Genomic DNA, 14552 nt, shown 5'->3' with positions numbered 1-14552 from the left:
CTTCTCCATACAAACGTGTTACGCCTACGAGGCCTGCCGTGCACTCTCCATCGCGCTGTATTTGGCCAGGCCTTTAACTCACTACTGGTTTTATAAAAGGGCATGGCTTGCGAGGAATTCTAATAAAAACTCCTTATGACCCAATCAGGAGGCGGAAGGCATTAAATGCGTATGCTGTGTCTAATTTTTTTCTTATTGAAGACAGGTTTACTACTGACCTACGTTATACTATGTAGTTTATAGGCCTACTGGAAACTGTGACTGTAGCTTCCATCCAAACTCAACCATCAAGGAGTGATGTGAGGTCGCCATTCCAGTACCTTGGGACCCCAATGTCTATCAGGTTTTTCAAAAGTCAAGCCAAAATCATTTATTCAAAACTAGAGGATGCCCGCGACTTCGTCCGCGTGGATTTAGATTTTTAAAGATCCCGTGGGAACTGTTTGATTTTCCGGGATAAAATGCCTATGTCAATTACAGGGACGCAAGCTACCTCGGTACCAAATTTCATACAAATCGGTTAAGCGGATGGGTTGGAAGACCCCTACTAGGTAGATGGACGCAGTAAGCCGCTGGTTTCAGGCGACGCAAGACAGTGGCGTGTGGAAGTCACTACAAGAGACCTAACTATGTCCAGCCGTGGACATAGGTCGGATGCTGATGATAATGATGATAAACTGAAATTCTCATGGCCTTCTATGATAAAATAATAGTACATTTTCTTACATTTTATGTGTCATATCATGGCTCAGATTACATGCAACTAAGTTTTCATTTCAGTGCCTGATTAGTGATTATGATGCATTACAATACAATTGTTGCTATAATTTATACGTTTTATAATGACAAATGAACTGTTATGTAATGTTTATGCACCTTAGTACCTACACTGTGCATTTAGAAACGTGGTAAGCTTAAGTAGTTACTTTAATAAAACTTAATTTAAAAAAAAATACACTATTATTAAAACATCGATCAAAGTTACAACGAACTACAAGAACTTTTATATGACGCTACTTGCTGCTACGGAACCCTTCATGGGCGAGTCTGATTCGCACTTGGCCGCTTTTTTTGACGTGACAACGTCTTATAATTCGATAGAGCCGGCTGCACGCACGAAAAAACATGACTCATGCGGCGTTACCTCGCTCTGAGGCGTTCCATGTAAGGCTTGAAGTGCAAGCGAGAGCGCGGAACGAGCGACAAAGAAGCACAATCGGCCTTTGTTGTCACGTTCAACTATCGTCAGTAAACCGACTTTACAGACAACCAGTTTTTGTTACTTAATGAGCATCTCTTTCTTTCCAGGTCGGAGTAAAAGAGGCATCAATGTCCCCAGGACAACCAATAGCAGATGAGGAGAGAACAGAACTCCTAGGTTCGCTAACAACTCTGCAGCAACAGAGAACCAGCGCAAGAGTCATCAAGAAGTTGCGGCTTGAGCCTCAAGCAGATAAAAGAGGTATAAAGTTGTAGAACATTTGCAACCTACCGTTGCATGCCAAATGTCTTCTGTCTTATGAGAGACAGAGATACCCTGTAGTCTTGCTTTCATGAACATTTTTGACATCCATTTGATTAAATGCGCTGTCCTGTCTGTTTGCTATCTTGAATATAGAATCATGAAATTCAGCAGGTAGGTAGGCTTATAGCACAAAAATCCGAAGTGAATTTGTGGTTACATCACAAAAAAAAAATTAAAATTTGTTGCTGATCAAATACTAACTATTTGATCAGCAACAAATTTTAATTTTTTTTTTTCAATTTTCAAAGTAAGATAACTATACTAAGTGAGGTATCATATCAAAGGGATTTACCTGTAAATTCTAAAACAGATTTTTTTAAATTTATTGTGCAAAATGGCGGAACAAAAATATCCGAGTACGGAACCCTTTCCTATTTACTTATCATCGCTTATATATTTCTCAGATGTCACAGAATGCGAAACACCAAACAAAATAGACGACAAGGAACTAAAGTTCCCAACAGTCAAACAGCGAATGCCCAAAGCGCTCTGGTCGGCGGACGAAAAGAGCCTTTTCTTCGAAGCCCTCAACGAATACGGCAAGGACTTCGACGCGATCACGGCTTACATATGCGCCAAGATGAAGAAGAAGGGAATGCCTGACGCGAATCTGAAGACGAAGATGCAAGTCAGCCATTTTTATTACAGGACCTGGCATAAGTTGTCCAAACATGTTGATTTTGATGAAAGTGAGTATGTTTTTGTGATGTGTGTGAGTATTGATTCTGATTGTTAAGCAACGTTGACCCAAGTCGGTAACTGGATAGGTGACCGACTTCAGAGGTCCGAATTTGGCCTTTCCGCTGTCCAGTGGCTCGGAGAGCGCGTTAAGCTGTCGGTCCTGGTTAATTATTATCGCTTAAATCTAATAATAACTAAATTAATCTAATCTAAAAGTCGAAATCTCGTTCTCTTAGTCAGTTGTATACGGAAGGATCTGGGAACCCACCGCATTATTATCCCAAGAAAACTCCTGCCATTATAAGATTAATGGAAATTAAAATGTATTCACGAAAATTACTTAAATCACATATAGTTACTGTAACCTTCACTTGTCGGGGATGTTATAAATTTTTAATTTACACTTGTATAAGTTATAATAAAGCCATCTTTATGAACAACCCAAGAAATGATAGAATCGTTACGAATTTTCCCGAAAACACTAATTTAAAACCTCTTTCAGTTGATTTACTAGAATCTTTCCAGAGTGTTATTTTTCCAGATGTAAAAAAGGTGGCTCAGGAGTTATACGCCCTTATAAACTACGGGGAGCTTCGTCGCAAACTAGCCTCAGTCAACGAGAAGTGTTGTGCCAGGCTTGGCGAGATGGTGCGAATGGGCAGCATGGCGGTGCGAGCGAGAGGCAAGACCATCAAAGTGCGCACGCCCATGTGCCGGGCTTTGAAGAGGCTCAACCAGATTGCAGGCAAGTGTGGTGACCCAGTGTGGTGCGAGTGTGAGTGGCTTGACTGAGCGAGACGGGGCTAATGGGCAGCATAGCAGTGCGAGCGAGAGGCAGGACCATCAAAGTGCGCATGCCCATGTGCCGGGCTTTGAATAGGCTCAACCAGATTGCAGGCAAGTGTGGTGCGAGTGTGAGTGGCTAGACTGAGCGAGACGGAGCTAATGGGCAGCATGGCAGTGCGAGCGAGAGGCAAGACCATCAAAGTGACATTATAACAAATGTACAAGGTGATGCAAACCCACTATAACTTTTTATTTTGGTATTTTCTAAGCAAGCGTGGTCTGCTTTAGTCGAATTTCTTACTCCCGATCGGGTAATAACTTATTTAATTTTGGCTCGCATACAACAGTTATAGATAAAGTTTGCAACTGCAATCAGGAAACAAATTAGGCATATTTCCTGATTTCAGATGCAAACCTCCCGTACTTATCTATATACATATAATAAAATTGTAGAAAAGTGGTGTCTGTACAATGGAAATATATAAAACAAAAGTAGCAGGGGTTGTTATTATATCGATGCCGAACCCGAAATTGTAATTAATTTTTTTTTTGTCTGTTTGTCTGTGTGTTTGTGCACGCTAATATCAGAAACGGCTTATTCGATTTAGATACGGTTTTCACTAATATATTGTAGTAAGTTTCACTTAACATTTAGTGTTTATTTCATGTCAATCGGTTCATAAATAAAAAAGTTACGTCAATTTAAAGAATCACGGCGAACATTTTTAACGTACAGAGTACGTACTACACGCCTCGCGCCCCGAAAAGTCACTATTCCACGCGAACGAAGTCGCGGGCACAGCTAGTAAAAGAATATATCAATATGTTGGTATTTATTGTTGTACCTATCGCATGACCTTTGGAAAATTTGTTTAAGAGTTTAAGTTATGTGTAGTAAAAGTTTTATGTACGAGTCTTAAATGAATTTAGATTTTTATTGTATAACTCTAAAGGATATAATGAGCAAGCGTTTAATTTAATTGGCTCGACTTATTAATGTGAATGTAATTAAAGATTATCGTTAAATAGGTACCATAATATAATTTCCTATGACTGGCCATTGTTGTTCAGATGCCCGCGGGCCGCAAAATAATGAAGATTAGATATTAATGACAGCATGCTTATGAAAAAAATTGTCATATTTTTTCCTGTTTTTCCAATGATTACACCTATTTAGCCTTTTTTTCAATTCAGATATAAGTTAGCCCTTGATTGCAATCACACCTGGTGGTAAGTGATGATGATAAAAGCGGGTTAGCCTAGTGATTAAGACAATTCAGAGGTCGGAGGTTTTTTTACTCCATTTCAAGTTAGCTTTCTTACTCACAAAAACTTCACAAATGAAACTTTCTTAAACAGAGCGTGCCGGTGGAGCACGCGTGTGCTCTCGCGCGCAAGTGACGCTGCGCGCGCGCTCCGCCCACGCGTGGACAAGAGTGCAGGCCGCTGCCCACAATCCAAGAGCCGCAGCCGCTTTGCCGCTACGAACCAGGCTCGCGGCATTTATACGGGCTTTGGAGAAACGATGGAAGACTGTATCCTTTACAACGGCCCTGTTCTTTATTAACATCTTCACCTTAAAATATCAAACTCATATCATGTATTCAAAGTATTGCACTCCTTTTGATGGTCAGAATTGTTAGAGTTGTAAGATGATATAGTTGTTATAATTAATTCCAGAGTGTTCCAAATGCGCCCAGGTCTGAGAAGAGCCCACAACAAACTCAGCCGGATATTCCTTTTATTGTTACAACTTCACGAAATCACTTAACTAAGCTAAGCAACTCATCCCCAAGCTTTCTTCATCCGTATCCATACTCCATACTAATATTATAAATGCGAAAGTCTGTCTGTCTGTCTGCTAACTTTTCACGGGCCAACAATTTTACCAATTTTGACGCAATTTGGCACAAAGATAGTTTGCGTCCCAGGGGAGGACATAGGTCACTTTTTGTTCCGGAAAATCAAAGAGTTCCCATGTGATTTTAAAAAACCTAAACCCACATGGATGAAGTTGTTGGCATCATTGAATAGGTACAGGGATGATTCGCGAAAAATATAACTCGTATGTAATACTTCCGCAGGTCGATTTCGTAATACCAGCATCAATCTTCATTCAATCGCGACTGTTGTGATTGGCTGAATTTATAGTATTCTTGGTGCAACATTGCATTGAAGCCAATAGTGAGCGAGCATCAACCAATCAGAGGTGATTGCGATCGTGACATTGTAGCTGTCATTTTTAACCCCCGACCCAAAAAGAGGGGTGTTATAAGTTTGACGTGTCTATCTGTGTATCTGTCTGTCGCATCGTAGCTCCTAAACTAATGAACCGATTTTAATTTAGTTTTTTTTTTGTTTGAAAGAGTGTTCTTAGCTATAATCCAAGAAAATCGGTTCAGCCGTTAGAAAGTTATAAGCTCTTTTCTAGTTACTGTAATCTTCACTTGTGGGTGTAATAAATTTTTAATTTACACTTGTTACCTGACATCTTATGCAAAATCCTCAACATTAGACAGTCAAATTATAAGAACTTCAGGCTAGAAGAGAGTATACGAGTGAAGCCAATGGAGGAACTACTCACGGAGCCAGATCAGTGCCTCGATATGGCCCCGCGTTGTGACAATAACGACGATTTGGAGTCGCATCTACGCTTGCAGACCGACAGGATTATTGTTCAAGGTACAAGATAACGTTGAAAACTAAAACCCGACTGCGATCCTCTTAATAACACTGAAATATTAGAGTAAAAGTGTTTGTCTGTCGTTTGGTGTATTTTGATGTTGTTGTACATTTATACCCACGAATTCAGAATTCTCTTTCATTTGACATCCCACTCGATACAATAGCAAAAAAAAATATTTTTAGACGAAAATATTTTTAAAAGACCCCCATTGGGGTTCCGTAGCCATATGGCAAAAAACGGAACCCTTATGGATTCGTCATACGTCTGTCTGTCGGTCCGTATGTCACAGCCACTTTTTTCGGAAACTATAAGAACACTCTTGAAACTTGGTAAGTAGATGTATTCTGTAAACCATAATGTAATAAATTTTGGGGGTTCCCTATAGTTAGAACTGAAACTCAGATTTTTTTTTCATCAAACCCTTACGTGTGGGTTGTCTATGGATAGGTCTTCAAAAATGATATTGAGTTTCTTATATCATTACCATGCAAACTTCCACCGAAAATTGGTTTGAACGAGATCTAGTAAGTAGTTTTTTTAATACGTCATAAATCGTAAACCGCAATTTACTGAAATATGTTTAAATTTTCAAAATAACTATACCAACTGGGGTATCATATGAAAGGGATTTACCTGTACATTCTAAAACAGGTTTTTATTTATTTTTATGCATTTTATTGATTTATCGTGTAAAATGTCGAAAAAAATACCCGAGTACGGAACCCTCGGTACGCGAGTCCGACTCGCACTTGTTTCAAACAACATTTACGGGCGGGACATACTTGAGACAAAGTCTTATTCAGAGTTTCTCGCTTATCATCAAGATTACACATATCACTATGTTTTATATCGTTTTAGAGAATCGTCTGCCCACGAAGCCCGCGCTCCATTTAGGCCCTCGGCCCGGCGCAGAGATCCACCTGCCCGTGCTGAGTCCCAGCGAGCAACTGTCCAGCCAGAAGATATGCTTCTCCTCCTATCTCGAGAGGATGGGCTCCCAGAGACGGGACAAGGATAGTGGGGGTAAGACATTGTCATCATCATCATCATCGCCGGCCCACTACTGAGTAAATTATTAAGAGCCCCGTTCATCGAAGCGACAACTTGTTGGTGGTCTTATCTGCTTTCATATTTTGTCAAATTTAAGGAGCTAGCTGATGCCCGCGACTTCGTCCGCTTAGATTAAGATTTTCGAAAATTCCGTGCGAACTCTTTGATTTTCGGGGATAAAAGTAGTCTATGACACTCCAACTATATATCTATCTGTAAAATACATACATAGACTGCTAAAATCATAACCCTTCCTTTTGACTTTGCCGTAGTCGGGTAAAAATGAGGTCAATCCGTCGCTACGTTGCTGCGTGATTGAAAGAAAAACCAATCATCCAACAAACAAATACACTTGCGCATTTAGAATATTGATAGTGATGGGTAGTGATGTAACTTTGAAAAGGCGTTTCCAGTCACATGATCCTGTCAATACCCGAATTCTAAATTTAATTGTTACAGTGAAAATCCGTACTCCAAAACGCCAAAGGAAAGACAGTATAACAGACAAAGACAAGGAACCCGAAAAAAAGCCCAAAATAGAGGACCTCGACTCCACAAAACTGATGCACATAGACGAAACAGCCATAGACGGAATAGAACTCATGGCCCATTACAAGATCAACCAGGAAGACGAGGAAAAACCGAGCACAGAGGATGAAAAAGAGATCAAATCTGAGGAAACTGCCGAAGAGGAAACAGATAGGGATGTGCCAGAAAGAGACAAAGATATACAGGATAAGGATATGTCAGAGAAAGAGAAGGATAGTTTTTCGGAAATGGAGGATGATGAGAAGTATACTAAAAGTGACACAGATAATGAGAGTGACGGGAAAGGTGATAAGAGTCAGAAAGAGAGGAAGTTCAAGAATTTAAAGGTAATTGATATAATTTGAACTATTCTCGGTAGGCTTTGTCACTCTGAACCAATGGCTGGATACTTAATCCATACTGCCATACCTACTTAATATTATTATAAATACGAAAATGTGTCTGTCCGTCTGTCTGCTAACTTTTCACGGCCCAACAGTTTAACCGATTTTGATGAAATTTGGCACAGCGTTAACTTACATCCTGAAGAAAAACATACGCTACTTTTTATCCCGGAAAATCAGAGAGTTCCCACGGGATTCTTCAAGGTCCATCCGTTTAACGAAACCAATGTCTACTTCATAATAGCTATCTGCATGCCTTTCAGTCCGATTTAACCAGTAGTTTGAGCTGTGTGTTGCTAGATCAGTCAGTCACTCACCTTTTCCTTTTATGTATTTAGTTTTTGTGATACAATTTAAAGATAAAATAAAATTCCACAGGTAAAGTTCCGAATAGTTCGACCACCTCAGCGAGGCGCAGGAGTTTTCAAAGTAGTCTTAGAAAAAGACTCTGACGAAGCCAAAACTGTTGAAGTCAAAGTAGATGACTCCAAAGGTGATGAGGTTCCAGAAGAGCCCAAGGAAAAAGAGGAGGAAGCCAAACCGGATTTCGACATGGAGTTGGCGATTCAACAGATTAGGAAGGGATGGAGTCAATATGACGCTGGGGATTTGACTATTGGGGATCTTTATTTAATGGTAAGTACTATATCGACTACACTTGTTTGTAAAATGGGCACTTTTCTTGGATAATAAAAGTATTTCGAAAAAACACAAACTCGAATCTGTGAGAAACATTAGTAGTGGCTGGATGCCACGTTACAATCACGCTGTTCTGAGCCTAATTTAAAAAGGTATTTTGACAATGACAGCTTTGTGCGTAAATAAGTATGAAAATTCTAAAACAATTTAACTTTAGACACAGTTTATTTATTCATTAGTTTAAAATAACTTTACATTGCAGACATAAGTTTAGTCGTTTTTTTCTCAAAAATAATTTTCCCAAACGACCGTTCAAATAACAATTTTGTTTATTCTCTTGTTTTTTTATATTTTGGAACATATTATTTTTTTATAGTTTGGCAACCGATCAAAACTGGACCTAGATTATTGGTGGGCAATACCAACCCCACCTTTACCGCAACCCGTGAAACCACTAAAACCCGAAACGTTAGACAAGGACAAACATATAGACAAGAGAGAGAAGGGCAACAAGACGCCCGACAAAGGAGACAGCTCGGTAGAAGATGAAAGGGAGAGACGGGAGAGTGAGATGGATATATTCTCTCCAAAGAACACCTTCAGCCAGGACAGCAATGATGGGATGTCAGGGGATGAGAGGAAAAGTGAGTATAAAGGTCCAAACGCACTTACGCGAGAAAGAGAAGGGCAAAGGAGATAGCTTGGTGAAGGATGAGAGGGAGGACACGTTCAGTCAGGAGATGGAAGAAAAGGGTCTATAACTAGACAGGGACAGACATATAGGCGAGAGAGAGGAGGGCAACAAAACGTCGGTTAAGACGAGATGGGGAGACAGTAGAGCGAGATGGATATTTTCTTTCCGATGAAATTATCTGACTTTTGGGGTGGAGACCTATAATGGAAAGAAAGTGAAACCAATGAATGAACGTGGTGATGAAACGCTAAACAAGTGAAATAAAGTATAGCTTCACTTCTGTCCGATGTCCTACGACAGCTTTTTCTTTATTATATTTTTTGGTACCCAGGTGAACAGCTACTGTCTCCTGATCACAAGTCGTCAAGCACTGTGAAGCTAGTCAACAAGCTCATCAACAAACCCACCCCGGAGCCGGCGCCCAGCGGGTTCGCACTTGTTAGCGATAGGTAAACATAATATTCCATTCCATCAGCCCGTATGCGTCCACTGCTGGACATAGGTTTTCCCAAGAGCGCGCCACCAAACAGGGCCCTCTGCCTTTCCCACACGCGGTCTCTCCACTCCAGAACACGTCTACCCCATCGGCCGTCGGTTCTGCGACAGACTCGACCTGCCCATTGCCACATCAGCTTTCTAATTAAAAATAGTGAGCAAACGAGCAGGCGGGTCACCTGATGTTAAGTGATTACCGCCGCCCATGAACATTTGCTGCATCAGAGTAACTGTCAATGCGTTGCCGGCCTTTCAGGAATTTGTTTGTCCACCTTTTGAGTACCCCATATACAGCCGGCCTTATAACGGACGTTAAAAAAGGTCTCGTATGAATGAGGCCTTAAGGTGCTAAACGACTTACGGCCTTTGACTGTACATATTTCGGGCAGGTTGAAGCGTCTGCTGGCTCTGGCGGGCAACCCGCACGTGAACGCTAACGCCACGCCCGCCATCGCGAAGTGCGATTGCGGGCACGTGTGTCCGCCGGCACAGAAAAATAAACAGGTATGTGAAATATTTCCATTTCATCAGCCTGTATGATGTATGTGGAATTTCGTTATTGTGTTCTGGTACCCTTAGACCACATATTTGATTGTTTTCTTTAACTTTTTTATTTATACCAGAAAGTTGTAAAAATAAAGAGAAGAAGAAAAGAAAAAGTGGATAGGGAAGCGCTTATCTCTATAAGAGATCTCTACCAAGAAAAAACAAGTCAAAAAAAGAAAGAGAAAAGAAGTTTCCTTTTGTTTTTCTCTCTCGTCTGGCTTTACAAAGATTAGCCAATGTCAAGTTTGTAGTTATTTGTAACAAGTTAGTTAAACTATACAAGTATGGACCCCGTCTGTGCCGGCGCTCGCCGACATACGCACGGCATCCCCTTAGAGCGCTTTCCAGTCAGTTTTAACAAAAAAAAAAAACGCTCCAAAAAGGCAGAGCACGCCCGCCAGCTAACACCAACACAGACGAAGTCAGAAGTTGCCTTTTTCTCTTTGTTGTATTTATTAAAAAAACTACAACATTACGATGTGTACATTGTTCAGAAACAACAGCCAAGCACCGTACAAGGTGCAGTGGTTCCGCCGAAGCTGTCCGAGAGTGCCGCGGCCATCTTTAGACACCCCACGCCCATCGCGCCCAAAGCTGATACCGAGGTATTTGATATACATGATGTAAACTAGAATGCTAGCAGAAACTTATATTACACTACTAGGAGTACTACCAATCAAGAATGTTGCTTATGTCAAGAATAAATTAATTTAGAGTATTACTATTTTTAGGGTTTCGTACCTTAAAAGGAAAAAGAAACCCTTACAGGATCACTTCGTCTGTCCGTCTGTCGTGTCTATTAAGAAAACCTATAGAGTACTTCCTGTTTATTTATTTATTTATTTACTATAGTACCGCCCACAGAGTTACACATTTTAATTATACATTTTGTTCCTTACTTTCTATTGCTCTTATGCAACTCCACTTACGGGCAGTCACAGCGTGCATTAACATAAACATAAGTCGTACAGTAAAGTCTGTTGACATAGAAACATGAAATTTGGCAGGTAGGTGGGTCTTATAGCACAAGTAAAGGAAAAAAATCCGAAAACTTTGAAATTGTCGTTACATCACAAAAAAAATATTTGTTCATAATTAGTATTTTCAATTTCAAAGTAAGATAACTATACCAAGTGGGGTATCATATGAAAGGGCTTTCCTGTACATTCTATAACAGATTTTTCTTTATTTTTATGCAAAACAGTTTTTGATTTATCATGCAAAATGTCTGAAAAAATACCCGAACAGAACCCTCGGTTCGACTACACTTAGCCAGTTTTTAAGGTATTTTTGATATTGTATTGTTGTGTAGACTCATCGAGGAATGTGTTTGGATGGGTTGCCAAAATGGCGGCGCGGCCGACCGCGTATGTCTGACCGAAGAGTCGTCGTGCAAAGGCTGTTACCACTGTTGCCCAAATTGCCACCACCCAGCAGTAAGTATATTTTATTCTGGACTCGTTCGCACATGTAGTTTATTACATAGTTTGTTGTATATTTGAATAGGGATCTCTAATTTTTTTGAAAATAAAATGTAACCCATGTTACTTGCTAATAAATGTAGCTCTCTATATAGGTGAAAGAATGTTTAAAATGGGTTAAGTAGTTTTTGACTTTATCTTACTTTTCTATTAGTTAGTTAATTTTCGATATCTTTCCTCAGTCCTTTAGTCGTCTTGATTTGACTAATTTTTATCTATATAAAATGATTGTTACAAACAGACATAATCCCCGTGAAATTGCCGACAAGTGTGCCTCCAGTCCAGCCGCGCTTGCTGCCCAAACCGCCACCTGCCATTGTATCCGAGTACGTACATCAGCTTCATCATCGTCATCAGCTTCATCATCAGCTTCATCATCCTCATCATCATCATCATCATCATCAACAACCAATCAGTTTGGGCGAAATCCATTTTTAGGGTTCCGCACCAAAGAAAAAACGGAACCCTTATGGGATCACTTTGTTTGTCTGTCCTATGGTTTAGCATTTTATAATTTCTAAGTCTCAAGTCTGGTCTTGTGAGAGGCTTCCGCCGTGGCTAGTTACCACCCTACCGACAAAACCGTGCCGCCAAACAATTTAGCGTTCCGATACGATGCCGTGTAGAAACAAAGGGGGTATGAGTTTAATAAATGTTGCCATACTCCTTCCAGGTTAGCTCGCCTTCCTGGTTAGTTTTAATGAAACTTAAAATAACAAATGTTTTATTTCTTGTACAGTCAACAACGAAGCTAGGTTGGCACGCGACCAATAGTACTGGCGGCGTGCCAGACGCCAGTACTATTGGTCGCGTGCAAACCTAGCTTTGTTGCTGACTGTACAATGGTACGGAACCCTATCGATTTTTGTTCCAGTCTATCTTGCTACTACGTCCTGAGCGAGGCGAACGGTCAATTCTTTTTGCACGACGGCGACCTGCGCATACCCATCATTCCAACACCTCTACAAGACAACGGAAACCAGCCTGAGACAGGTAATCATTTTGTTTTCTCGCACTTGCTCGAAAATTGCTTCCTTATTTAAAAAACCGACTAAGTGCGAGTCGGACTCTTGCACCGAGGGTTCCGTACTCGGGTTTTTTCCGACATTTAGCACGATAAATCAAAAACTATTATGAAAGAAAACTAATAAGAAAACTCTGTTTTAGAATATACAGATAAAGCCCTTTCATATGAGTGGGATATACTTGGTACAGTTATCTTACATTGAATATTGAAAATACTAAATATTAGTTGTTCATGAACACATTTTAATTTTGTTTTTGTGATGTAGCCACAAATTCACGGTTTTTTGGATTTTTTCCTTTACTTGTGCTATAAGACTTACCTAGCTGCCAAATTTCATGGTTAACAATATTTGTCTAATATAAATCGATGTTTGTAGGACATGCTTTGTTATAAAATCGCCAGAAGCATTTATTTGTATGTTGTATGTTTCGGCAGATGACACAAAAATGGATGACGACGACGACACGAAGGACGTGAAGATCGTGAAAGTGGAGGGTTTGGAGCCCACCCCCGAGCACAAGCAAGAGGACAAGAGTCAGAGTTCCACCAAAACGGAGCAGACGGACCTTACTAGTAAGTAAAGTAAAAAGTTACTTATTGATCTTACTTCTTATAGGAACTCAAATAATCTATCGAACGATTTTTTTTGCTTATTTCGTAATTTTTTTTATTTAATTAATTAAAGACTTAATAAAAAGAGTACATTTTACACCAAATTTTTGTAGCACTAGATAAGAACTGAGACTGGTGTTTGAAATTTTGCAGCCCAAATAGACTGTAGTGACCTAGTCTGTGGTAGGGCTGACAAAAATAAAGACTAAATTTATGTTAAGATTTAAAAAAAAATCGAAGGTATACTACAAAAGTTTTTGTCTCTTTCTCTTCAGGCTTCCTTCCATCGGAGTCGATGTCCCTGTCTCCCTCTCGTCTGCTGCGCGACGCGGAGGGTTGGCTAGAGGGCTCAGTCCAGGACTTCTCCCTAAGCTCCTTCCTAGGACATTTGGAGGGGCGGCCCCCGCCTGAGTTAGCGGTAAATCCCACTGGCCTTTATCTTTTTTTTTAATCAGATACAAGTTAGCCCTTGACTGCAATCTCGCCTGGTGGTAAGTGATGATGCAGTCTAAGATAAAAGCGGGCTAGTTTGGAAGAAGTATGAAACTCATACCCCTTATTGATTTCTACATGGCATGGTACCGGAACGCTAAATCGCTTGGTGGCACGGCTTAGCCGTTAGGGTGTTAACTATTCACGGCCGTCGCCTTGCACCAGAATCCAGACCAGACCAGTGACTATAGAAATTATAAATTTCCAAATTGCCCTTGGCGGGAATCGAGCCCGGAACCTCCCACTTATAAGACCACAGCGCTTACCACTGCACCAGGGAGGTTGTATTTTTGAACATCTAATAATAAGTGGTTCTGCACCTAAATTTCTTCAAGATCATCTTATTCTCACAGGTGGATTCCCAGCTGCAGTCGCTGTTGGCTGAATCCAGTGTGGACTACGTGGCGAAGTTCGCTGACCTCGCGGCCGAGGTCACGGACGAGCCTGACCTCTCCGATGACCTTACATAAATATAATAATTGTATATTCATTATTACTATATTTTATTATTTATTTATCATATAAGTAGGTACTGTATAAGTTTGCCGAGTGTGGCAATAATTTACATTAAAGTTTACATAAAGAGCCAAAAAACATTGTGAAGTCATTCAAGTCATGCTCTTCTAATATAAATTGCATATTGATATTGAGTATAAGACTACACTATATACATAAATAAAGAATTAAGTTGAACTGTAGTTTCTCTTCTAAACATTTATCAAGTTTCCCTACCATATTTTAATGTACCTATTGTAAGTTTATGGTTTAAACTTTAAACTATGTATCGCACTTAGGCGTCGCGTCCTACAGTACTTGCGTAGCTGTTAGATACACCTGTAAGTTTTACTTAAGCTTACATTATTAACTTACGACACTAATTTACATTAGTAAATTGGCTGTCAGTTG

At 40.1% G+C, this 14552-nt stretch overlaps 1 protein-coding gene across 4 annotated transcripts in view; it reads left to right on the top strand.

Annotated features, from left to right (window-relative positions):
* The window catches only part of LOC123876111 (protein cramped), a 35597-nt gene extending 21258 nt beyond the window's left edge, over positions 1-14339 (top strand). For 3 of the 4 annotated variants that reach the window (XM_045922248.1, XM_045922249.1, XM_045922250.1), the window contains 18 exons: positions 1309-1462; positions 1930-2214; positions 2748-2951; positions 4352-4527; positions 5512-5674; positions 6537-6701; positions 7188-7603; positions 8039-8296; positions 8676-8943; positions 9325-9442; positions 9878-9992; positions 10529-10639; positions 11347-11470; positions 11757-11841; positions 12390-12508; positions 12978-13115; positions 13430-13572; positions 14000-14339. In XM_045922248.1, the coding sequence (XP_045778204.1) occupies positions 1309-1462; positions 1930-2214; positions 2748-2951; positions 4352-4527; positions 5512-5674; positions 6537-6701; positions 7188-7603; positions 8039-8296; positions 8676-8943; positions 9325-9442; positions 9878-9992; positions 10529-10639; positions 11347-11470; positions 11757-11841; positions 12390-12508; positions 12978-13115; positions 13430-13572; positions 14000-14116 (3159 nt within the window). In that variant the 3' untranslated portion in view covers positions 14117-14339. Of the gene's footprint in view, positions 1-889; positions 909-1308; positions 1463-1929; positions 2215-2747; positions 2952-4351; positions 4528-5511; positions 5675-6536; positions 6702-7187; positions 7604-8038; positions 8297-8675; positions 8944-9324; positions 9443-9877; positions 9993-10528; positions 10640-11346; positions 11471-11756; positions 11842-12389; positions 12509-12977; positions 13116-13429; positions 13573-13999 lie in introns of those variants that run through there. The other variant, XM_045922251.1, reaches the window with a different exon arrangement.
* Positions 14340-14552: the final 213 nt, after the last annotated feature.

Source organism: Maniola jurtina, chromosome 21 (genome assembly GCF_905333055.1).
Source record: "Maniola jurtina chromosome 21, ilManJurt1.1, whole genome shotgun sequence".
Classification (NCBI taxonomy): domain Eukaryota; kingdom Metazoa; phylum Arthropoda; class Insecta; order Lepidoptera; family Nymphalidae; genus Maniola; species Maniola jurtina.
This window is presented reverse-complemented; position numbering and strand designations above follow the sequence as displayed.